Raw genomic sequence first — 26,645 nt, 5'->3', positions numbered from 1 at the left:
CGAGGGGGTGAATGACAGTGCAGGTCTCTGGGCTCCTGTGGAGTTCAGTGCAAGAGAGTGAGTGACAGTGCAGGTCTCTGGGCTTCTGCGGAGTTCAGTGCGAGGGAGTGAATGACAGTGCAGGTCTCTGGGCTCCTGTGGAGTTCAGTGCAAGGGAGTGAATGACAGTGCAGGTCTCTGGGCTTCTGTGGAGTTCAGTGCAAGGGAGTGAGTGACAGTGCAGGTCTCTGGGCTTCTGCGGATTTCAGTGCCAGGGAGTGAATGACGGTGCAGGTCTCTGGGCTCCTGTGGAGTTCAGTGCGAGGGAGTGAGTTCAGTGCAGGTCTCTGGGCTTCTGCGGAGTTCAGTGCGAGGGAGTGAATGACAGTGCTGGTCTCTGGGCTCCTGCGGAGTTCAGTGCGAGGGAGTGAATGACAGTGCAGGTTTCTGGGCTCCTGTGGAGTTCAGTGCCAGGGAGTGAGTGACAGTGCAGGTCTCTGGGCTTCTGCGGAGTTCAGTGCGAGGGAGTGAATGACAGTGCAGGTCTCTGGGCTTCTGCAGAGTTCAGTGCAAGGGAGTGAATGACAGTGCAGGTCTCTGGGCTTCAGCGGAGTTCAGTGCGAGGGAGTGAGTGACAGTGCAGGTCTCTGGGCTTCTGCGGAGTTCAGTGGGAGGGAGTGAATGAAAGTGTAGGTCTCTGGGCTTCAGCGGAGTTCAGTGCGAGGGAGTGAGTGACAGTGCAGGTCTCTGGGCTTCTGCGGAGGTCAGTGCGAGGGAGTGAGTGACAGTGCAGGTCTCTGGGGTTCTGTGGAGTTCAGTGCCAGGGAGTGAGTGACAGTGCAGGTCTCTTGGCTTCTGCGGAGTTCAGTCCAAGAGCGTGAGTGACAGTGCAGGTCTCTTGGCTTCTGTGGAGTTCAGTGCGAGGGAGTGAGTGACAGTGCAGGTCTCTTGGCTTTTACGGAGTTCAGTGCGAGGGAGTGAATGACAGTGCAGGTCTCTGGGCTCCTGTGGAGTTCAGTGCCAGGGAGTGAGTGACAGTGCAGGTCTCTGGGCTCCTGTGGAGTTCAGTGCCAGGGAGTGAGTGACAGTGCAGGTCTCTGGGCTTCTGCGGAGTTCAGTGTGAGGGAGTGAATGACAGTGCAGGTCTCTGGGCTTCTGCGGAGTTCAGTGCGAGGGAGTGAATGAAAGTGCATGTCTCTGGGCTCCTGCGGAGTTCAGTGCAAGAGAGTGAGTGACAGTGCAGGTCTCTGGGCTTCTGCGGAGTTCAGTGCGAGGGAGGGAATGACGGTGCAGGTCTCTGGGCTTCTGTGGCGTTCAGTGCGAGGGAGCGAGTTCAGTGCAGGTCTCTGGGCTTCTGCGAATTTCAGTGTGAGGGAGTGAATGACAGTGCTGGTCTCTAGGCTCCTGTGGAGTTCAGTGCGTGGGAGTGAATGACAGTGCAGGTCTCTTGGCTTCTGCGGAGTTCAGTGCGAGGGAGTGAGTGACAGTGCAGGTCTCTTGGCTTCTACGGAGTTCAGTGCGAGGGAGTGAATGACAGTGCAGGTCTCTGGGCTCCTGTGGAGTTCAGTGCCAGGGAGTGAGTGACAGTGCAGGTCTCTGGGCTCCTGCGGAGTTCCGTGCGAGGAAGTGAATGACAGTGCTGGTCTCTGGGCTCCTGTGATGTTCAGTGCGAGGGGGTGAATGACAGTGCAGGTCTCTGGGCTCCTGTGGAGTTCAGTGCAAGAGAGTGAGTGACAGTGCAGGTCTCTGGGCTTCTGCGGAGTTCAGTGCGAGGGAGTGAATGACAGTGCAGGTCTCTGGGCTCCTGTGGAGTTCAGTGCAAGGGAGTGAATGACAGTGCAGGTCTCTGGGCTTCTGCGGAGTTCAGTGCGAGGGAGTGAATGACAGTGCAGGTCTCTGGGCTCCTGTGGAGTTCAGTGCAAGGGAGTGAATGACAGTGCAGGTCTCTGGGCTTCTGCGGAGTTCAGTGTGAGGGAGTGAATGACAGTGCAGGTCTCTGGGCTTCTGCGGAGTTCAGTGCGAGGGAGTGAATGAAAGTGCATGTCTCTGGGCTCCTGCGGAGTTCAGTGCAAGAGAGTGAGTGACAGTGCAGGTCTCTGGGCTTCTGCGGAGTTCAGTGCGAGGGAGGGAATGACGGTGCAGGTCTCTGGGCTTCTGTGGCGTTCAGTGCGAGGGAGCGAGTTCAGTGCAGGTCTCTGGGCTTCTGCGGATTTCAGTGCGAGGGAGTGAATGACAGTGCTGGTCTCTAGGCTCCTGTGGAGTTCAGTGCGTGGGAGTGAATGACAGTGCAGGTCTCTTGGCTTCTGCGGAGTTCAGTGCGAGGGAGTGAGTGACAGTGCAGGTCTCTTGGCTTCTACGGAGTTCAGTGCGAGGGAGTGAATGACAGTGCAGGTCTCTGGGCTCCTGTGGAGTTCAGTGCCAGGGAGTGAGTGACAGTGCAGGTCTCTGGGCTCCTGCGGAGTTCAGTGCGAGGAAGTGAATGACAGTGCTGGTCTCTGGGCTCCTGTGATGTTCAGTGCGAGGGGGTAAATGACAGTGCAGGTCTCTGGGCTCCTGTGGAGTTCAGTGCAAGAGAGTGAGTGACAGTGCAGGTCTCTGGGCTTCTGCGGAGTTCAGTGCGAGGGAGTGAATGACAGTGCAGGTCTCTGGGCTCCTGTGGAGTTCAGTGCAAGGGAGTGAATGACAGTGCAGGTCTCTGGGCTTCTGCGGAGTTCAGTGCGAGGGAGTGAATGACAGTGCAGGTCTCTGGGCTCCTGTGGAGTTCAGTGCAAGGGAGTGAATGACAGTGCAGGTCTCTGGGCTCCTGTGGAGTTCAGTGCCAGGGAGTGAGTGACAGTGCAGGTCTCTGGGCTCCTGTGGAGTCCTGTGCACTGAGTGCAGTTGAGCCCCTTGTGTGCTCCCTGGTTCCTCTCTTATTTATGGTTTTGGGTGCTGTGATGGGGGAGGGACAGCTCCTTATTATAGGGTGTGATGTGCGACCTCACTGTGGAATCAACCCACAAACCCGTCTTGCTTAACCCTGCGTAGCTGCGGCTCCGAGCATGCAGGCTTTGTCAAAGTGCAAAGCATTTTCATGTGTCAAAGCAGCTGACCAAGAAAGAAACACAACTCAAATAAAATCCAGCAACAATTTATAGAAATAGATCTCAGTTTTAGGAATTTTTAGACACCAAAGTGAACAGAATTCACCTGCGGGTTCCAGAGATATAAATTATTGAGCAAATCCTAAATCACAGCTCTTAATTCAGAATGTAAACAAGCATTGGTAACTACAGCGGTTAGTGGTTACTTTGTAAACTTTTGAAAACTTTGGTAAAATTGTCTATGGTTGGTCTGGCCCGCTTGGGGCAACCAGTTCTGGCAGGGAACAAGTTAGTGGGGCCAGTGAGGGTTAGCAGGTTAGTTACCTTGCAGTCAAAGCAGTCTCAAGCCAATTCCAAGCTCTATAGATGAACCACCATAGATCTCAATAAAGTGGTCCTGATGCAGGGGATACAGGCTGCTGAAGGATGATGTGGATGCTGACCTGGTAAACATGGGTCTTTCTGGGGCCATCCCTCAGTCCATGAACGCTGGGAGGCGACTTTTGCCACAGCGGTCAATGTCCCTTGAAGTCCAGGTGAAGTCCAGCCAAAACCCAGTTGCCACAGGTCTTCTCGTCTCTGGTCACAGCGAAACCAGTGGTTCCGTTTAACTGAGGCTAGTGTCCGTCTTGGACAACCAAAGTGCTCTCCGAAGACTCTCCTGGGTCAAGCAGACCCAGTAGAAACCTTTGAGCATCACGAATCAGACTCCCAGGTTGTACTTCAGTGGTTAGTAGCGGTCAAGCGATTGTGCCTTCCAGCTTGCCAAGGAAGAATACTTCCACTTTTCTGGCCCTGGAGCTGTAACAGGAAGCCCGCCAACTGGCATTTGAAGTTCACATCTTCTACGTGAGGCTCTGAGACAGCCTTCCTTGAGCAGGAAGCCACAGGCACAGTCCTTTCTTTGCTAGCCCAAGATGCAGCCGGTGCTGTCCAGCCTTGGTGCAGCGTCTCATTGCCAGGTACAGGGAACAGCAAGGCAGTTCTTGTTCGGTTCTCTCTCCAGTACAGACGTGATCTGAGGCCTAGTTGCCAAGGGTGCCACTTTTATGCCAATAAGTTGCCCCCTGAGGATGTGGTGACTACTAGCCAGTTGGCTACCAGGTCCTCTCCGACCTGATGAGGACTTCCTGCAATGTATTGCAGCTACCTATCCCAGAGTGCAGTATTCTGCCCACTTCCAAGATGGAAGAACACTTCTCTCAGTTTGTGGGGCTTGGTAGCACACCCTAGAGGTGTGGCTACCTGAGGGCTACACACCCACAGGAAAACTGGTTTGGAAACTGTTTCCCCCCTTGTGTCCCCGATGCCAACCAGTCTGCAAGAACAAAAGAGCAGCTCCTCTACTGAGTGTCCGAAGGCCGCCTCTTGGCCAGGAAGTGTAAATGGCCTCCGGAAAACTTGGGCAACAGTGTTGCAACTTTCTAAGCTACCTTTTACTCAAAAGTTAAATCAAATTTGACTTGGCCATCAAGTCGAGTTAAATGCAATAATTCTTTTGATACCTCACAGTACCAACGAATTAGCACGGCTGAGTCATCGTGTAACCCTTTACTCGACAATGTTGCAATTAGCCTTTTTACAGGAAAATGAAAGTGTGAGGTGTTTACTGTCAGGACATGTAGGAGGCTGGCTCTGTATATACGTTACCAAAGTAAGGCATAGTGTGCACAGAATTCCGTGGATACCCAGAGGCTTTACATCTCACCGCTGATCCACCAATGTAGGAGGCTGGCCCTGTATATACACTGTACCAAAGGAAGGTATAGTGTGCACAGAGTCCTAGGAGTCCCCAGAGGTTTTACATCCCACCGCTGACTGATCCACCAATGTAGGAGGCTGGCTCTGTATATACTGTACCAAAGTAAGGTATAGTGTGCACAGAGTCCAGGGGGTCTCCAGAGGCTTTACATCCCACCGCTGATCCACCAATGTAGGAGGCTGGCCCTGTATATACACTGTACCAAAGTAAGGTATAGTGTGCACAGAGTCCAGGGAGTCCCCAGAGGCTTTACATCCCACCGCTGATTCACCAATGTAGGAAGCTGGCTCTGTATATACTGTACCAAAGTAAGGTATAGTGTGCACAGAGTCCCGTGGATACCCAGAGGCTTTACATTCCACCGCTGATCCACCAATGTAGCAGGCTGGCCCTGTATATACTGTACCAAAGTAAGGTATAGTGTGCACAGAGTCCAGTGAGTCCCCAGAGGCTTTACATCCCACCTCTGATCCACCAATGTAGGAGGCTGGCTCTGTATATACTGTACCAAAGTAAGGTATAGTGTGCACAAAGTCCCATGGATACCCAGAGGCTTTACATCCCACCGCTGATCCAACAATGTGAGAGCCTGGCTCTGTATATACTGTCCAAAGTAAGGTATACTGTGCACAGAGTCCAGTGAGTCCCCAGAGGCTTTACATCGCACTGCTGATCCACCAATGTAGGAGACTGGCTCTGTATATACTGTACCAAAGTAAGTTATAGTGCACACAGGGTCCAGTGGATACCCAGAGGCTTTCTGGAGGCTTAAGTAGATAATTCTAAATGTTCTCTTTGCTGGTAGTGTGGTCGAGCAATTAAGCTTATCAGAGGGCTGTGTTAAGCACTTGTTGTACACACTCGGGCAAGAAATAATTTCACACACTCAATGACTGAATCCAAGACCAACTGCATGTAAAAATATTATTTATACTCTTAAGTGCATTATAAACTTGCGGTAAACGCTACCTTTGGACTGGCTGCACGGAAACATGTCGTGTTTGGTGCCAAACACCTTGGAGTCATACCCCCACACCAGTAACTGGTGTGGGAGTATGATCCCACCCTTCTAGAGGGAGAGACATGACAGCACCAGGATACCCGGTACCAGCTAACAGAGCACTGGCATCACAAAATGGATGCTGCCAGCCACAGACACAAGTCTGCCCTCCTGCTGCTGGACGAGACGCCGGCAGGGGAGGCCTGGACAATAGGTTTCCTGTCACAAGGAGGTGTGACCACCTCCCAGACAGGCTTTAGTGTATTGGGGCTGGGTGGGTGCACTCTAGGAGTGCCAGAAAGTCTGCACTGGGAGCACATTTGGTGTCCCTGTGCATAGTCCAGCTCAAACCAGTTGCAGGAGCCATTTGCTCCTGATCTGGCGCAAAACTGGACAAAGGACATGGGTGTAGCCACCCCTCTGTCATGACGATGGGTCCCCAGAGTATGTTTAACACCATCCTCGGTTATAAAGTAGGAAACCTGACTACAATCCTGAGACTAGTTTCCCTCGTGGGGACCGTGCAACCCGAACCCCTGTTCACCGTGTACTTTTGCAGCAACATATACTTTTGGACAAGTCCTGCAGCTGTGCTTTGGACTACGTGTAGTCCCGACCCCGAGCAGTATTTCCACCGAAGATCTCCGGCCTCCACTCCGCAAGTGCTCTGTGGGCTGGTGGTTTGTGATTCCGCTTGAGGTCCCTTCGCGATCCCTGGTCCGTTGGCCTGTGGGTCCTGGTGAGGGTCACTTTGATTTTCCTTGGACTTCCCTGGTTGCTGTAGACATGGCCTGACTCCCCATAGCTTGGAGAGTCCCCAGGACCTTGCTGGTCCTCACCGTAACCTGTTTCCTCTGCCCATGTGCGTTGTATTTGCCAAGGCTTTTTGGTGTTCCATCCAGACACTGACCCCTCAGTACTCGACATCCTTCGTGGGACAGCTCATCTTCGGACTTTGGTCATCATCGACATCTCCTGGTCCCCATGGCTGCAGAGTCAAGCATCCTATCTTCACACCTGAAGCACCCGACATTGGTGGGCATTCGTCTATCGAGCCCCTGGTCACCCTGAAGTGACCCAGACTCTGTCCCCTCTGTTTTCAGGTTCTTCTCACCTCGGATCCAGGCTTGGATTCCACCAGACACTTTTCATCTTCCAGGCAGCAGCACTTCTTCGCATCACACCATTGAAAACGACGAGGGTTTCCGACACCACTTGACCCCTATGCACCCGGCTCCTCTGGGGTAGGTAACGGGGGTGCCTCAGTACTCACAAGGGTGCTGGCCTTAGAAACTTCTATGTTCCTATTATCAGGCCTTCCTCTGCTCGAGCTTGGCTCAGCAGCAGGAGGGCAGACTCGTGTCTGTGGCTGGCAACATCCATTTTGTGATGCCCAGGTCGCGAATGCTGGTACGGGGTGTATCGGTGTTTCACAAAAGTCCCACTAGAAGGGTGGAATCATACATCCCCCGCCAGTAACTGGCGGGGAGGTATGATTCCAAGGTGTTTAACATCAAACACGACATGTTTCTAAGCAGCCGTTTTAAAGTTAGCATTTACCACGAGGTTATAATGCACTTAAATATATATGGTGGGCTGCATCACAGACAACCCCGGAAAATAGGTTCCGAAGGCTGCAGATGGGCTCCGCTCATGCAGAGGCACCCTCTGACATAAAACCCAGCACCCTGCCTTCAGGATTGATAAGGCCTGCCATAGGGGTGACTGACAGGTTTATATGTGCAGTGATTTAGAATAGATATAGGTAATCTATACCTCAGTAAGGGGTGCATACACCACCTTACACAGGCTGCAGTAGCAGTCCTGTGGTGTCATTTTGAATGGCCTCTCAGGGGTGGCACAAATCATGCTGCAGCCCCTGGGAGGCCTCTGGGGTACTTATGCCCTGGGTACATGGTGTTCAATATTCTAGGGACTGATAAGGGTACCCCAGAATCCAATCTGGTGTATACCTAAAGTACATGCATTCAATTTAGAGGTGAAAGCAGATAGACTGGGGTCCTGAATAGCAGGATCCCAGTCAGTCTAAGTCGAAAACAGTGATATATCAGCAAAAAGTGAGGGTAACCATAAGAAGCAGATCCTACTTCTACACAACTACCCACCCCAAACGCAGGGACATTAAACTAACCTTGACCAGTTGAGTCTTCATGTTCTAAGTGGAAATACCTAGAGAGTCCATCTGCATTGGCATGGTTACTCCCAGGTCTGTGTTCCACTGTAAAGTCCATCCCCTGTAGGGAAATGGACCACCTAAGCAGTTTGAGATTTTCACCCTTCATTTGTTTTAGCCATAAGAGAGGCTTATGGTCTGTCTAAACAAGGAAGTGAGTACCAAACAAGTATGGCCTCAACTTCTTCAGAGCCCAACCACAGCAAAGGCCTCCCTCTCAATGGCTGACCAACGTTTCTCTCAAGGGGTCAGCCTTCTGCTTATGAAAGCTACTGGCTGATCCTGACATTCTTCATTCAATTGTGACAGTACAGCCCCAACCCCCAATTCAGATGCATCAGTTTGAACAATTAACTTTTTGGAGTAGTCAGGACTCTGCAGAAAGGGAGCAGTACACATGGCCTGCTTCAGGTCATCAAATGCCTTTTGACAGCTAGCTGTCCACTGAACCTTTTTGGTCAGTTTCTTAGAAGTTAAGTCATTCAAGGGTGTCACTATTGATCCATACCCTTTGACAAATCTCCTATAGTACCCAGTCAGGCCTAAGAAGGCTCTCACCTGAATCTGGGTAGTTGGAGCAGTCCATTCCGTTATGGTCTGGATCTTGCTCTCCACTGCTTGAACCTGGTCTCCACCTACAAGGTGGCCCAGGTACACAACCTGACTCTGCCCTATCTGGCACTTAGTAGCCTTGATAGTTAGGCCTGCTTTTTGCAGGGCCTCCAAAACATTCCTTAGGTGGACCAGGTGATCCTCCCAGGTGGAGCTAAAGACAGCAATATCATCTAGATATGCTGCACTATAGCCTTCCAGGCCTTTGAGAACTGTATTCACAAACATTTGGAAAGTGGCAGGTGCATTCTTCAAACCAAAGGGCATCACCACAAATTGATAATGCCCACTAGGGGTAGAAAATGCTGTTTTTGGCTTTGCATCATCAGCTAGTCTGATTTGCCAGTAGCCAGCTGTCAAGTCAAATGTGCTCAGAAACGTGGCTGAGGCCAAAGTATCTATAAGCTCATCTGCCCTTGGTATTGGATGGGCATCATTCCTAGTGACTGCATTGAGGCCTCTGTAGTTCACACAAAACCTCATCTCTCTTTTTCCACCACTGCTGTGAGGTTTTGGCACAAGGACCACTGGACTAGCCCAAGGGCTATCTGAGGGCTCAATCACACCCAGATCCAACATTTTCTAGACTTCTGTCCTGATACAGTCCCTGACATGGTTAGGTTGCCTATAAATCTTATTTTTAATAGGCAGACTGTCCCCAGTGCCCACTTCATGAGTGCAGCAGGTGGTGTGACTTGGAGTCAGTGAAAACATATGTCTGTATTGATTGAGAACATGTCTGCAATCAGTTTGCTGCTTTCAGTGAGGCTGCCTGCCAAAGTTACACCATCTACTGACCCATCATCAGGGTTCTGTGAGAGGAGGTCAGGGAGTGGGTCACTCTCTTCCTCCTGTCCCTCATCAGTTGCCATGAGCAAGCCCATGTCAGCCCTGTCCACATATGGCTTCAGACTGTTGACATGGAGAACCCTATGGGGACTCCTAGGGGTTCCAAGGTCTACCAAGTAGGTAACCTCCCCTTGCTGTTCAACAATAGTGTTGGGACCACTCCACTTGTCCTGGAGAGCTGCTGGAGCCACAGGCTCCAACACCCACACTTTCTGTCCAGCCTTTTGGTCATGCCAGGCTTTTTGCAGTTTCTGGCTAGCTTCAAGGTTTTTGTTTGACTTTTTCATATACTCAGCCATCCGGGAGCAGAGACCAAGTACATAGTCACTATGTCTTTCTTTGGGGGCTTGAGAGGCAACTCCCATCCTTCCTTCACCAAACACAATGGACCCCTGACAGGGTGACCAAACAGTAGTTCAAATGGGCTGTAGCCAACCCCCTTCTGAGGCACCTCCCTGTATGCAAATAAAAGGCAGGGCAAGAGAAGGTCCCATTTCCGCCTAAGCTTCTCTGGGAGTCCTTTGATCATGCCGTTTAAGGTTTTGTTGAACCTTTCAACTAAACCATTGCATTGTGGGTGATAGGGTGTGGTGAACTTGTAGTTCACTCCACACTCCTTCCACATAGCAGTTAAGTAACTTGACATAAGGTTTGCATCTCTGTCAGATACAACCTCCTTAGGAAAACCTACTCTTGAGAACACACTCAAGAGAGCTCTAGCCACTACAGGTGCTGTAGTGGTCCTTATGGGAATTGCTTCTGGATACCTGGTGGCATGATCCACCACCACGAGTATAAACCTGTGCCCAGATGCTGTTTGAGGATCCATGGGACCAACAATGTCAATCCCAACCCTCTCAAAGGGAACCCCCACCACAGGTAGTGGTATCAGGGGGGCCTTTGTAGTACCACCTGCTTTGCCACTGGCTTGGCAGGTTACACAGGAGCGACAAAACTCCTTTGTGTCTTCAGACATGTGGGGCCAGTGAAAGTGAGGAACAATTCTGTCCCAAGTCTTGTTCTGGCCAAAGTGTCCTGCTAGTGGAATATCATGGGCTAGTGTCAATAGGAAACCCCTAAACCTCAGAGGTATAACCAACCTCCTGGATGCACCAGGCTTGGGGTCTCTACTCTCTGAGTATAGGAGTCCATCATCCCAATAACCTCTATGGGTGCCACTAGCATTCCCAGCAGCCTCATCAGCGGCTTGCTGTCTGAGGGTTTCAAGAGAGGGGCAGGTTTTCTGCTCCTGGCTCAGGTCAGACCTGGAAGGGCCCCCTGTCCCCAAGAACTCAACCTGGTCAGGTTCAAGCTCCTCTGGGACAGTTCCTTCTGCAGGCTCAAGATCATCTCCCTGAGGAGACTGATCAATATCCTGAGACCGGTGGGAAGGCTCTGCCTTAACCCTACTGCTCCTCCTCTTGTGAGGCACCGGGTCCATTATTCCAGAATCCAGGGCCTGTCCAGCTTTTGACATTTTAGCCTGTGACCTGGTCATAGCAAAGACATGTGCAGGGATCCCTAACATTTCTGCATGAGTCCTGAGTTCCACTTCAGCCCAAGCTGAAGTTTCCAGATCATTGCCAAGCAAGCACTGGACTGGTAGGTCTGCACTTACCACAACCTTCTTAAGGCCAGTTATCCCTCCCCAGGAAAAGTTAACAACTGCCAGAGAATGGTCTGTTCTGACATTGCTAGCATCGGTCACTTGGTACATTTCACCAAGTATAATCTGCCCAGGGTCCACAAGATCTTTTGTCACCATTGTGACACTTGCTCCTGTGTCCCTGAATGCCCAAACTTCTACTCCATTAATTAAAGGCTACTGTCTGTATTTGCCCAGGTTACTGGGGCTCACAAAGGGGGACATATCCATGCCCCCATCACTGACAAGCACAGCCTGAGTTGGTACTTTGATTAGGCCAGAGTCCATCTCAAAACCCAGGGTCAACCCTACTACACCCTTATTCTGTGTATTCCCACCATCAATTGCAACTGTACTAGGGGGAACAGGTGCCTTAGGGGCATTGGTGGTGGTTGGAGTATTTTCTTTAGCCTTGGGGCAGTCACTAGTCCAGTGAGTTTTCTGCTTACAGATTTTGCACCAGGGCTTCTTTTGGCCTTTTCCCTTTCCTGACTGTGAATCACCCCCTGAAGAAGATTTTTGGGGCCCTTGAGAAAACTTCTGGTCTTTACCCTTGTCCCCACCCTTGTCAGAGTTCTTAGAATCCTGCTTCTTTGGGTCACCACCTTGGTTCCGTACCTTCTGCCTCACCCTGGTTCTGACCCATTTGTCTGCCTTCTTTCCCAATTCTTAGGGAGAGGGCAGATCAGAGTCTACCAGGTAGTGGTGCAACAGCTGATTTTGACAGTTATTAAGAATCTGCCCCCTCATTATCAGATTGTACAATACTTTGAAGTCACATACTTTACTGCCCAATAACCAACCTTCCAGAGCCTTAGCAGCACAGTCAACAAAGTCAACCCAGTCTTGATTTTGTGCTTTTTGGGTGTCTCTGAACTTTAACCTGTATTGTTCAGTGGTTAGGCCAAACCCATCTATCAGAGCACTTTTCAAGACCTGGTAATCATCAGCATCCTCTTCTCTTACAGTGAGGAGCTTATCTCTACCTTTGTCTGCAAAGGAGAGCCATAAGATTGCTGCCCACTGCCCTTGAGGGACCCTCTGTACTTTACAGGCCCTCTCCAAGACAGTTAACCATTTGTGGATGTCATCCCCACTCTGGTAGGGAGGGATAATCTTACTTAGGTTTCTATGGTCATAAGACCTCTCCCTATCTCTAGGGAAATTGCTGCCACCAAGGGGCTCTAGTCCCTCCTTTTTAGTAGCTCTGTAGAGCTCCAGGGCTTCCCTATCTAAGGCCATCTGCTGCTTTCTGAGGTTGAACTTGCCTTGCTCATACTTCAGCAGTCTCTCTCTCCTCTCCTGGGAGGTTTCCCTCCCTCTGTGAGAAGAAACAGAGGTCCCTATAGAGGAGTTAGACTGGATAGATCCCCTTGACAGAGATCTATCCCTTCTAGCCCTAATTCCATCTCTTCCTGGAGGAATAAAGGAGGGAGCATTATTGTCATCATCCTCATCCTCATCCTGATGGTCTGTGTCCACCAGAGTCTGGTCATTGTCACCAGTCTGGTCAGCATCAGAGTTAGGGACAGGGGAGTTTCCACCCCTGGACCCACCCTCAGGTGCTGCCCCACCCACACTGCCTCCATCCACAGGCCCACTAGGACTTGTGATATCATCCAGTTTCAGTATCTTTATGAGATGCTGGGTGGATGGGCTTTTGCCTGTCTTCAGCTTCCTAATTGTACACAGGGACCTAAGCTGAACAAAGGTGAGATCCTCATATTCATAGGGAAGGAGCTCACTGGTTCCTGGCTGGTTAGACATTACTAATGTGGTGTGGTGTATTGCACTACCTACACTAGTGTGGCCTACTAAACTCTCTTGAGTTGTAGAAAGGGTGTGCTATCCCTTTACACACAACTCTAAGTTCAGTAGAACTTACTTTAGCTAAACTTGATATTATATGTACCTCAGGTACCTTTAGTGGTTTTCAGTTGTTCAATTCAATTGAGATTATCTGGTAAAATAATAGCAAGCTGGAATCCCACACGCTGCACACCAATGTGAGAAGGTGGCCTGATATATGCTGTCCACTAGTTCTAGTGGGCACCTTGTATCAGTCCAAACAACCCCTTATGGTGATAGGTTAAAGACAACCTTATGTGAAAGCTATCCTAGTGGTAGCTATGGAGAGCAGCCTTCAGGCTAAGTCTTGAAGGAATGTAAAGCAGCTTGTTATACCAGTCTATAATCTCTTGAATGATCAAATGAAAAGACAACCACACCAGGTATATATTCAAAATATATGTATTTAAGATAATACACACCCCTCTAGTCTCTTTATGAGACTGGAGTTCGAAGTACTTCAGTTACAAGTGTTTAAGCATCAGTAAAAGCACAAATACACGTTTGGGCCCTTGGGGCGTACCAAACCATATACCAAAAAAGTGGTATAAGAACCACGACTGAACTAGACACAAGGCCTAGAGCCTCTAGAATCGCTGGGACCCCAAGGAACCACCCAAGGAAGTGACACAGCGGACCCACGGGAGCCGTATGCAGTGTGGAAACACAACCGCGGGTTCCTATTACTTTCTATGGGGAATGTCGCGGTTGGAATTTTAAAGATTAGGGACACTTCTAATCGAACTAGGACCAAACTCTTTTGGAGTTAGACAGTTCTAGGACTAGCACCCTCGAGAGTACCAGAGTACTTGAGTTACCTCACCCAGGGAAGCCGGGTGCATAGGTGTCTTTTGGTGTCGGGTCGCGTAGTCGATTCCAATGGAAGCCTGCAAAGAACTGCTGCTGACGTGAAGAGGAGAAGTGTTCGGAGAGATCCAAGCCTGGGTCTAGTATGTAAGGAACCTGAAAGCAGAGGGGACAGAGTCTGGGTCACTTGCCAGTGACCTAGGGCAGGATGGAACAATGCCCACAGATGTCGGGTGCTTCAGGTGAGTTGATGGGTGTCTTGACTCTTCAGCCACGAGGTCCAGGAGGTGTCAACGAAGTCCACGAGCCGAATTCAAGCTGTCCCACAAAGCCTGTCGAGTGCTGCAGTGTCAGCAACCAGGAAGGACCCAACAAGCCTTGGCAACGGCAAGTCTCAGGAAATCAGAGAAAGGACTGCGGTGCAGACTAGCAAGGTCTGATGGACTCACCCAGCAACAGCAAGTCTGGAGCAACCATAAAAGCTCAAGTAGAAGTGGAATTGCCTTCGTGGGGACCTGATAGCCAACGGGTTAGTGATCGCAAAGGAGCCTCAAGCGGTCACACTTGGAGCTGGCCCATGGGTCACTCGTGGAGTGGAGGCCAACAATCTTCGGTGCAGGAAGTGCTGAAGGCTGGGGCTACTCGGCGCCCAAAGCACAACTTCGAGGATGACCAGGAATGTGTTGTTGCTGCAAAAGTTCACGGTGTCCAGGGGTCACGGTTCCACGTTACCCACGATAGCCACGGGTCTCAGCTTTGCTGTGGACTCAGGGTAGCCTCAGCGAAGTCTGGAAATCTACCTCTGGGGATGCAGAGACTTCAGCGTCTGGTGGGAGCTTCAGTAATGCAGACCGGTAAGTCACTTCTTTGGTGCCTGCCAAGCAGGGGAGTCACTCCTTGACCTCAAGGGAGATTTCCTCCGTCTTCTAGTCATGATAGAAAGTTGAAGGTCCAGGATATATGTTTCAGAGGCTCGTCCAGGGTAATATAAAGTCCTAGGGACTGGGTTCCTATACTTATACTAAGTTTAGGGTATGGACTAACTCTAAGGCCCCACCTATGGATGGGCCTGGGGTGGGGGTGGTTACACCCCTTACCCTTTGTCCAGTTTCATGACAGAGCAGGGGCTGAGTGCCCCTGCAACCGGTTGGAACTGGGATATGCACAGGGACACCTTGTGTGTCCCAGGCAGTGTCTCAAAAGCGTTCTGTGAATGCACCCACCCTGTCCCAATACACATCTGCCTGTCTGGGGTGGTGGTTACACCTCCCTGTGATAGGAAACCTATTGTCCAGGCCTCCCCTGCCGGAGTTTCCCCCAGCAGCAGGAGGCCAGACCCGTGTCTGTGGCAGTGGCATCCATTTTGTGATGCCAGGGCTTTGGAAAGATTTAACCGGGTTTAGCCAGTGTGAATATGTCTCTCCCTCTAGAAGGGTGGAATACTACCCCCGTCGCCAGAACTGGTGAGGGGGGGGGGTAGTATTCCAAAGCCCAAACACGACATGTTTTGATGCAGCCATCCCAAAGTTAGCATTTACCGCTAGGTTATAATGCACTTAAGAGTATATGGTATGGCTGTATCACAGAACAGGCATAAGGAAGTATTTCCAAATGCTGCAAAGGGGCTCAGCTCATGCTTGGGCACCCTCTCACACAAAACCAAGCACTCTGCCTTCAGGATTGTCAAGGCCTGCCATAGGAGTGGCTTATAGGTTTTATACGTGTGTGCAATGGTAGTGATATAGGTAGCGTATACCACAGTAAGGGGTGCAACCACACCCTTACCCAGGTTGCAGTAGCAAACCTGTAGTGTCATTTTGGAGTGCTTCCCAGGGGTGGCATAATACATGCTGCAGCCCCTGGTAGGCCTCTGAGGTAGCTATGCCCTAGGTACATAGTATACCATATACTAGGGGCTTCTAAGGCACTCCAGAATCCAATTAGATATGTACCTAATGTACATGGAAACTATTTTAGAGATGAAGCAGCTATGCTGTGGTCCTGATTAGCAGGGCCACAGCCAGACTAAGGTCGAAAAACATTGAAACACCAGCAAAAAGTGGGGGTACCCATGTGAAGCAGATCCTACTCTCCTACAACCAGGTAGTCTGACTTGGAGTCAGTGAAAACATATGTCTGAAATTATTTAGGACTTGTCTACAATCAGTTTTCTGCTGGTCAGTTAGGCTGCCTGCCAAGGCTACAGCATCAACTGATCCATCATCAGGGTTCTGTGAGAGCAGGTCAGGGAGAGGGTCACTCTCCTCCTCCTGTCCCTCATCAGTAGCCATGAGCAAGCCCAGGTCTGCCCTGTCAACATATGGTTTGAGCCTGTTCACATGGAGCACCCTATGAGGGCTCCAGGGAGTTCCAAGGTCCACCAGGTAGGTAACCTCTCACTTCTGCTCAATGATTGTATGGGGGCCACTCCACTTGGCTTGGAGGGCTGCTGGGGCCAAAGGCTCCAACACCCACGCTTTCTGTCCGGGCTGGTAGACAGTCAGTACAGCCTTTTGGTCATGCCAGGCCTTTTGTAATTCCTGGCTAGCCTCAAGGTTTTTAGTTGCCTTCTTCATGTACTCAGCCATCCTGGAGCGTAGACCAAGTACATAGTACACAATATTCTGTTTAGGGGGTTTGAGAGGTAAATCCCATCCCCCCTTCACTAGACAAAAAGGACCCCTAACTGTGACAGGAAACCTATTATCAGGCCTTCCTTTGCTCAAAGTTGGCTCAGCAGCAGGAGGGCAGACTTGTGTCTGTGGCTGGCAGCATCCGTTTTGTGATGCCCTGGTTCAAAAAGCTGGTGCACCGGTGTTTCACATAAGTCCCTCTAGAAGGGTGGAATCACACCTCCCCCACCAGTTACTGGTGGGGGAGCTATGATTCCAAGGTGTTTGACATCAAACACAGCATGTTTCTAAGCAGCTGATTTAAAGTTAGCATTTACAGCGAGGTTGTAATGCACTTAAATATATATGGTTGGCTGCATCACAGACAACGCCGGAAAGTAGGTTCCGAAGGCTGCAGAGGGGCTCTGCTCATGCATGGGCACCCTCTCACATAAAACTCAGCACCCTGCCTTCAGTATTGATAAGGCCTGCCATAGGGTGACTGATAGGATTATATGTGCAGTGATTTAGAATATATACCGGTAGCCTATATCTAAGTAAGTGGTGCATGCACCACCTTACACAGGCTGCAGTAGCAGACCTGTGGTGTCATTTTGAATGACCTCTCAGCGGTGGCACAATACATGATGCAGCCCCTGGCTGGCCTCTGGGGTACCAATGCCCTGGATACATGGTGTACCATATACTAGGGACTGATAAGGGTACCCCAGAATCCAATCTGGAGTGTACCTAAAGTACATGCAATCAATTTAGAGGAGAAAGCAGATAGACTGGGGTCCTGAATGGCAGGATCCCAGTCAGTCTAAGTTGAAAACAGTGATACATCAGCAAAAAGTGGGGGTAACCATAAGAAGCAGATCCTACTCTCTACACAACCACCCACCCCAAACGCAGGGACATTAAACTAACCTTGACCAGTTGAGTCTTCATGTTCTAAGTGGAAATACCTAGAGAGTCCATCTGCATTGGCATGGTTACTCCCTATAAGAAGCAGATCCTACTCTCCTACAGATTATTGTCGACCTTTATTGAGAGGTTTTTTACTTTGAGCTGTTGTATGCGAGCACAGATATACTACTCTTCTCGATACAACTGAAGCCCTGATGAAGTTCCCTCACAGGAACGAAACACGTTGGCTGATGTCCATCTTTTACTATCCACAATAATAAAAAAAAACTTTGGAGTAACGTGGATGAAATTGACTCTACTCTTGGTGCACCTTCCCTCTCCTACAGAAGCTTCTAGTAACTCATGATAATCTCAGATGTTCTGGCGGTCCAGGGCAGTGGGTGTCCAGGTGACGTATGGCTGTGGTTGTTTAAGGTGCTTTATCCAGTTGTTGGGTCCTGATGACTTTGAGCTCTCTTTCCTTGCAGGAAACAACCATTGAGGAGCTGAAACAACAGTTCATCCGGCATCGTGATGCGCCTGGCTTCATCGTGGATGGTTTCCCCCGAGAGATAGGCCAGGCCTTCACCTTCGAGGAGCAGGTGAGGAGTGGGTCCATGGCCTGCAGGGGGTACAGAATTCACTTGAGTAAACCCAATGCCCTCCCAGGAGCAGGTGAGGAGTGAGGCCATGGCCTGCAGGGAGTGCAGGTACACTTGAGTAAACCCAATGCCCTCCCAGGAGCAGGTGAGGAGTGAGGCCACGGCCTTCAGGGAGTGCAGGATTCACTTAAGTAAACCTAATGCCCCCATAGGAGCAGGTGAGGCATGGGGCCATGGTCTGCAGGGAGTCCAGGTACAATTGAGTAAACCCAATGCCCTCCTAGGAGTGAGGAGTGGGGCCATGGGCTGCAGGGAGTGCAGGATTCACTTGAGTAAACCCAAAGCCCTCCTAGGAGCAGGTGAGGAGGCATAGCCATTCACAGGGCCCACTGCAGCGAATCAGAAGAGGGGAGTTTATCAATCACAGGGCCCGCTGCAGCGCCTCAGAAGAGGGGAGTTATCCAATCACAGGGCCCGCTGCAGCGCCTCAGAAGAGGGGAGTTACCCAATCACAGGGCCCGCAGCAGCGCCTTAGAGAAGGAGGAGTTACCCAATCACAGGGCCCGCTGCAGCGCCTCAGAAGAAGGGAGTTACCTAATCACAGGGCCCGCTGCAGCACCTCAGATGAGCAGGAGTTACCCAATCACAGAGCCTGCTGCAGTGCCTCAGAAGAAGGGAGTTACCTAATCACAGGGCCCACTGCAGCAGCTTAGATGAGCTGGAGTTACCCAATTACAGGTCCCGCTGCAGCGCCTCAGATGAGCAGGAGTTACCCAATCACAGGTCCCGCTGCAGCACCTCAGAAGAGAGGGAGTTACCCAATCACAGGTCCCGCTGCAGTGCCTCAGAAGAGGAGGAGTTACTGATCATAGGGCCCCCTGCAGCACCTCAGAAGAGGGGGAGTTACTAATCACAGGTCCCGCTGCAGCACCTCAGAAGAGGGGAGTTACCCAAGCACAGGTATGTTCACTTTTATGTAAGAAAGTGACTTCAGGTATGTTTACCTTTATGTAAGAAAGTGACTTCAGGTATGTTCACTTTTATGTAAGAAAGTGAATTCAGGTATGTTCACTTTTATGTAAGAAAGTGACTTCAGGTATGTTCACCTTTATGTAAGAAAGTGACTTCAGGTGACTTCGGGTTTGTTTACCTTTATGTAAGAAAGTGACTTTAGGTATGTTTACCTTTATGTAAGAAAGTGACTTCAGGTGACTTCGGGTATGTTTACCTTTATGTAAGAAAGTGACTTCAGGTATGTTTACCTTTATGTAAGAAAGTGACTTCAGGTATGTTTACCTTTATGTAAGAAAGTGACTTCGGGTATGTTCACCTTTATGTAAGAAAGTGACTTCAGGTATGTTCACTTTTATATAAGAAAGTGACTTCAGGTATGTTTACCTTTATGTAAGAAAGTGACTTCAGGTGACTTCGGGTATGTGTACCTTTATGTAAGAAAGTGACTTCAGGTATGTTTACCTTTATGTAAGAAAGTGACTTCAGGTATGTTTACCTTTATGTAAGAAAGTGACTTCGGGTATGTTCACCTTTATGTAAGAAAGTAACTTCAGGAATGTTTACCTTTATGTAAGAAAGTGACTTCAGGTGACTTCGGGTATGTTTACCTTTATGTAAGAAAGTGACCTCGGGTATGTTCACCTTTATGTAAGAAAGTGACTTCAGGTATGTTTACCTTTATGTAAGAAAGTGACTTCGGGTATGTTCACCTTTATGTAAGAAAGTGACTTCAGGTGACTTCGGGTATGTTTACCTTTATGTAAGAAAGTGACTTCAGGTATGTTTACCTTTATGTAAGAAAGTGACTTCAGGTGACTTCGGGTATGTTTACCTTTATGTAAGAAAGTGACTTCAGGTATGTTTACCTTTATGTAAGAAAGTGACTTCGGGTATGTTCACCTTTATGTAAGAAAGTAACTTCAGGAATGTTTACCTTTATGTAAGAAAGTGACTTCAGGTGACTTCGGGTATGTTTACCTTTATGTAAGAAAGTGACCTCGGGTATGTTCACCTTTATGTAAGAAAGTGACTTCAGGTATGTTTACCTTTATGTAAGAAAGTGACTTCGGGTATGTTCACCTTTATGTAAGAAAGTGGCTTCAGGTGTGTTCACCTTTATGTTAGAAAGTGACTTCAGGTATGTGAGAAGTTGGCCTGGTATCTGTTGTCCACTAATTAAAGTGGGCACCTTGTACCAGTCCAAACGGCCCTTATGATGTATGAGGTCAAAGATAACCTTTAGAAAGCTATCCTAGTGGTAGCTATGGAGAGCAGCCTTCAGGCTTTATCTTGAAGGAATGTAAAGCAGCTTGTTTTACCAGAAGATCTCCTCCTGAATTACTAAATGAAGGAGAACCACACAGTAGTTATATAAAAATATGTATTTATTAATATAACACTCTCTACTATCCTCTACCTGAGGATAGAACACAAAGCACACAATACGAGATCAATAGAACAGTTGCAAGTAGCACAATACACAGTGGGCTCCAGGGGGAAAAATCCATATTAAAAAATAGTGGTATAACAATCACGACTTGAATAAAGACAGTGCCTAGTGCACGCAGAATAGCTGGGACCCCAAGGAACCACCCAAGGTGAGGACACAGTGAGCCCATGGAGAACGGGTGCAGTGAGGAAATACGAGCGCGTGCTCCGTACAAATCTATAGGAAAGTCGCGGTTGGAAAGTTGAAGTTTAAGAACCCTTCTAGGAGGACTTCAAGCAAACCCTTTGGAACAAAAGAAGTTCTAGAGCCACCCCACCCGTGGATTCCATAGTACCCGAGTTATCTATCCCAGAGGAGCCGGGTGCATAGGTCTGGAATGGTGTTGGGAACCGACGTCGTTTTCAATGGAGACTTGTGAAGAAGTACTGCTGCCATGAAGGTGAAAAGGGTCAGGTGGAATCAAAGCCAGTATTCTAGATGGAAGGAATATGAAAGCAGAGGGGACAGAGTCTGGGTCACTTCAGGGTGACCAGGGGCTCGGTATACGAATGCCCACCGATGTCGGGTGCTTCAGGTGCAAAGAAAGGATGCTTGTCTCTGCAGCCACGAGGACCAGCAGACGTCGAGGACGATCAGGAGCCGGAGGTGAGCTGTCCCACGAAGGATGTTGAGTGCTGAGGGGTCGATGTATGGCTGGAGCACCAACAAGCCTCGGCAAATCAACCCATGCAGGAAGGACAAACAGGTTGCGGTGTGGACCAGCAAGGTCCAGGGGACTCACCAAGCAATGGGATTCAGGGCACATCTGGAGCAACCAGGTAAGCCCAAGTACACACAAGATGACCCTTGCCAGGACCCACAGGCCGAAGGACCAGGAGTTGCAAGGGGACCTCTAGCAAGTTTGTAAAGTACCAGCCCACGGAGCACTCGGTGTGAGGAGGCCGGAGTTCTTTGGTGCAAATACTGCTCAGGGTCAGGGCTACAGGGAGTCCAATGCACAAGCTCGGGTATTGCCAACAATTGCAATTGCAAATAGACGCGGTGCACATGGGGTCGGGTACTGCAGTCCCCACGAGGGATACTGGCCTCAAACTCGATGAGGGGGCAGATCGACCTCAGGGACCTTCAGAAACCCACCTGCTGTGTTGCTGAAATCTTCAGAGTCTGCAGGAGCTTAGGAGCAGCAAGCCGGTCAGTTGCACTTAGGTGCCTGCTAGGGCAGAGGAGTGACTCCTTCACTCCAAGGGAGATTCTTCAGTTGCCCAGAGTGTCCAGACGGTCGAAGCAGTGGTATCTTCTTAGTAGAACCTTGGCTACAGGAAATCCAAAGAGCTACAGTCAGGTAAGCCCTATTATACCGACGGGAGAGGGTTGGACAGATTCAAGGCACCTTCTTAGTGGAGGGGCAGGACAGAGGGGTGGCTACACCCATGTCCTTTGTCCAGTTTTGCACCAGAGCAGGAGCCAATTGCTCCCAGAACTGGTTTGAGCTGGACAATGCACAGGGACACCAAATGTGCCCCCTGTGCAGACTTTCGGGCACTCTCAGAGGGCACCCACCCAGCCCCAAAACAGTAAACCCTGTCTGGTATGTGTGGAGGAAAGTAGGATCTACCTCTTATGGTTCCCCCACTTTTTGCTGATGTATCACTGTTTTTGACTTAGACTGACTGGGATCCTGCCATTCAGGACCCCAGTCTATCTGCTCTCTCCTCTAAATTGATTGCATGTACTTTAGGTACACACCAGATTGAATTCTGGGGTACCATTATCAGTCCCTAGTATATGGTACACCATGTACCCAGGGCATGGGTACCCCAGAGGCCGGCCAGGGGCTGCAGCATGTATTGTGCCACCCCTGAGAGAGCATTCAAAATGACACCACAGGTCTGCTACTACAGCCTGTGTAAGGTGGTGCATGCACCCCTTACTGAGGTATAGGTTACCTATATATATTCTAAATCACTACACACATACACCTATCAGTCACCCCTATGGCAGGCGTTATCAATCCTGAAGGCAGGGTGCTGGGTTTTATGTGAGAGGGTGCCCCTGCATGAGCAGAGCCCCTCTGCAGCCTTCGGAACCTATTTTCCGGGGTTGTCTGTGATGCAGCCAACCATATATATTTAAGTGCATTATAACCTCGCGGTAAATGCTAACTTTAAAACGGCTGCTTAGAAACATGTCATGTTTGGTGTCAAACACCTTGGAATCATACCTCCCTGCCAGTAACTGGTGGGGGAGGTATGATTCCACCCTTCTAGAGAGACTTATGTGAAACACCGGTACAACTGGTACCACCTTTCTCGACCTGGGCATCACAAAATGGATGCTGCCAGCCACAGACACGGGTATGCCCTCCTGCTGCTGAGCCAAGCTCGAACAGAGGAAGGCCTGACAATAGGTTTCTTGTCACAGGGAGGTGTGACCACCTCCCAGATGGGCTGTAGTGTATTGGGGCTGGGTGGGTGCACTTCTGAGAGTGCCAGAAATTCTGCACTGGGTGTCTCTGTGCATAGTCCAGCTCAAACCAGTTGCAGGAGCCATTTGCTCCTGCTCTGGCGCAATGGACATGGGTGTAGCCACCCCTCTGTCCTGACCCTCCCCTAGGTGGGTCCCCAGAGTTAGTCCAACCCCTTCCTTGGGTATAAAGTAGGAAACCTGACTACAGGACTTTGGATTTTACCTGGACTAAACTCTGCGAGCAGAAACCAAGTACTTTGACAGTCTACACTTCGTTGGACGACAGAAAAATCTCCCTTGGAGTAAAGGAGTTACTCCTCTATAGCAGCAGTCACCTAAACGCATCTGACCGGTTTGCATCTCCCGAGCTCCTGGGGACTCCAAAGATATCTGCAACACAGGAGGTGGGTTCCCGAGCATCTCTGAGGTTGATCAGCGCTCTCAGCAATCCTGAGACCCGTATCCCTCGTGGGGACCGGGGCAACCCGACCCTGAGCAGTATTTCCACCGAAGATCTCCAGCCTCCACTCCACAAGTGCTCTGTAGACTGGTGATTTGTGATTCAGTTCGAGGTCCCTTCACGATCCCTGGTCCGTTGGCCTGTGGGTCCTAGTGAGGGTCACTTTGAAAATCCGTGGGCTTCCCTGGTTGCTCCAGACGTACCCTGACTCCCCTCAGCTTGGAGAGTCCCCAGGACCTTTCTGGTCCTCACCATAACTTGTTTTATCTGCCCGCGTGGGTTGCCTTTGCCAAGGCTTGTTGGTATTCAATCCGGACACTGACCCCTCAGCACTCGACATCCTTAATGGGACAGCTCACCTCCGGGCTTTGGTCATTGTCGACGTCTCCTGGTCCCAGTGGCTGCCGAGTCAAGCATCCTATCTTCTCACCTGAAGCACCCGACATCGGTGGGCATTCGTCTATCGAGCCCCTGGTCACCCTGAAGTGACCCAGACTCTGTCCCCTCTGCTTTCAGGTTCTTCTCACCTCAGATCCAGGCTTGGATACCACTGGACATTTTTCATCTTTCCGGCAGCAACACTTCCTCACATCACGCTATTGAAAACGACAAGGGTTTCAGACACCACTTGACCCCTATGCACCCGGCTCCCCTGGGATAGGTAACACGTGTACCTCTGTACTCACAAGGGTGCGGGCCTTAGAACCTTCTATGTTCCAAAGGGTTTGCTTGCAGTCCTCTCCGAAGTGTCCCTAAACTGTAATTTACCAACCGCGACTTTCCCATAGAGTTGTACGGAGCTCGCGTCTGTGTTCCCACACTGCACCCGTCCTCCGTGGGTCCCCTTTCTCACTCCTTTGGGTGGTTCCTTGGGGTCCCAGCGATTCTACGTGCTCTGGGCACTGTGTCTAGTGAAGTCGTTGTTCTTATACCATTTTTTTAGTATATGGTTCGGTCTCCCCCTGGAGCCCGCTGTGTATTGTGCTATTTACTGTCGTTCTATTGATTCAGTATTGTGTATCTTGTGCTGTAATCTCATAAAGAGGGTAGTAGAGAGTGTTTAGTAATAAATACATATATTTCATATAAAACGTGTGTAGTTCTCCTTTCATTTGGTCACTTAGGAGGTTCTGAACTGGTAAAACAAGCTGCTTTACATTCCTTCAAGATGAAACCTGAAGGCTGCTCTCCACAGCTACCACTAGGATAGCTTTCAATAAAGGTTATCTTTAACCTAATCACCATAAGGGTCATTTGGACTGGTACAGGGTGCCCACTTTAACTAGTAGACAGCATGATCCAGGCCAACTTCTCACAATGTGGTCACTCCTCCCTGTGACAGGATGCCTATTGTCATGCCTTCCACCTGCTCGAGCTTGGCTCAGCAGCAGGAGAGCAGAGATGTGTCTCTGGTCGGCAACATCCATTTTGTGCTGTCCGGGGCGAAAAGGCTGGCACCGGTTAGACTAGTGACCCCACGAAGCTTGCTGCAGAAGGGAGTAATCATAGCTACCACACCCGTACCGGTGTGAAGGTATGATTCCAAGGTGTTTGACACCAAATACGATATGTTTCTAAGCAGCCGTTTTAAAGTTAGCATTTACTGCGAGGTTATAATGCACCTCTACCTATATGTCTGGCTGCATCACAGACAACCCTGGACAATGGTCTCCGAAGGCTGCAGCTTTTGGGAGTGGCATCCGTGGCAATGTGCACAAAGTGTTAACAGACAGGCAGGCGCCAGGACCCCTTATGGCACACAGTGGAAAAAATAGTGAGAATTAAGAAGGGTACTCTATAGTAAGAATTAATTGTAGCAAAGGCTTAAAATATAAATATATCGTCCGAACAATGAAACTTCCCCGGAGTATTAATAGGACAGAGGGCGGTGTCTGCACCGAGACCCTGGTTCGGGGGCTGCATGGGGCACCCCCTGAGTTTGGCTTTACCGCCTGGATTGTTTCTGCTTCATCACCAGTTCTTAGTTTCAAAAGGGGATTAGATGGTAAAACCCGTAGTTTCCCGCTGCGTCTACTGAACTCGGAAGGCAACTTTTCCCAGCATGTTTCATCATCTTTAATTGCCACAGAGTGTGCAGATACATCTATTACTGCACACATTGTAATCCCTGTGCAGGCCTAATCTACTGTCTGCAGCCCCCGGGGTTTACTGCGGCCCCCAGATTTAGGCAGGAGTGTGATCCTCGGCAGATCAAGGGATCGAGCAGGCACTCTGTGCTCAGAGTCTGCTCAGGCGCTGCCTGAGATGAACTCACCCCCACACTTGGCTGATGTATTTTAGACTTTGGATATGTTACTAGGGTCTTCTCTTGGTACCCACTGTGCTGCTGCCATTGCAGGATGAAGGACCGGCATTACGAGGATGGTGGCAGCCATCTCTGTAGCGCTGCGACATCAGCATAGCGCCTACTGCCCCTGAGTGGGTGCTGAAGCGCTTCCCTGCATAAATAGCAAGTCACATCAGGCAGGGTGTGCGCAGCTTCACTCACGCTGGATCTCTACCCCTCTTCTGCAGATTGGCTCTCTGGCCTGGCCTGCTCTACCCAGCACCTACTGCCCCTGAGTGGGGCGCTGAAGTGCTTTCCCACACAGATTGTGGCTGCCCGCGGTCCACGCAGGGGACCCTCCTAAGAGGGCAGCCGCCTTAGTGCCACATGAGGGCACACGATACATCCTAGTGCTAAGGGACCCCTGGGCGGGGAGTTAGGTATAAGTACTGCTCCCGCACACCTGGTGTCCTCTTTTGGCCGCTACGCTTGTTGCCATTTGGCACGCTGCAAAATGAGCAGAGACAGGCAGTTTCGGTTTGGTTGTTTGAGGTGAGCAGTCTTGGCGTTTTCGGTTCTTGCGTATTTTAATTGGTGTTTTGGCCTCTGCTCTTCTGCGTGTAAGATTTTAGACCGGTAGGAACACTTATAGGGTTAAGCCCGCTGTGCCGGACCGGTGCGAGGAGGCATTGGTAGACACCGCAGTTGGTGTGACCAGGGCTTTAAGTGGGCCGGGTCTGAGCACTGGCAGTTATTTTCAGGGGGCCTCGAAACGGGTCTCTATCGGGCTCTATTTTCGGGCCTCGCAGAGGTAGTCCTTTTTCTGTTTTTTTTTCTTGGACTGCAGTGAGAGCATGCACAGCGATGTGCCATCGATGTGCGCATGCTCATTTTGCTCACTACTGAGGTGCCGATTCCGATCTGGGTCGGAAAGCACTCCGACCAAGCCGGATCCGGAGTGTTTTCCGACCGAGCCGGAGTCCTGCAGTCCGACCGAGCGAGTATGATGCGACCGTATGCTGCTGGACTCGGTTTGGTCAGACTCCCATAGAACTCGATGAGAGCC

At 50.2% G+C, this 26,645-nt stretch overlaps 1 protein-coding gene across 1 annotated transcript in view; it reads left to right on the top strand.

Annotated features, from left to right (window-relative positions):
• LOC146869006 (adenylate kinase isoenzyme 5-like) overlaps positions 1-26,645 on the top strand; it is a 544,010-nt gene that overhangs the window by 284,072 nt on the left and 233,293 nt on the right. Inside the window, exon 5 of the mRNA XM_085625003.1 lies at positions 17,789-17,902. Coding sequence (XP_085481129.1) covers positions 17,789-17,902 — 114 coding nt within the window. The remainder of the gene's footprint in view (positions 1-17,788; positions 17,903-26,645) is intronic.

The sequence above is a fragment of the Triturus cristatus genome, chromosome 1_2 (genome assembly GCF_964204655.1).
Source record: "Triturus cristatus chromosome 1_2, aTriCri1.1, whole genome shotgun sequence".
Classification (NCBI taxonomy): domain Eukaryota; kingdom Metazoa; phylum Chordata; class Amphibia; order Caudata; family Salamandridae; genus Triturus; species Triturus cristatus.
Note: the sequence above shows the minus strand (reverse complement) of the source record. Positions and strands in the feature narration are given on the sequence as shown.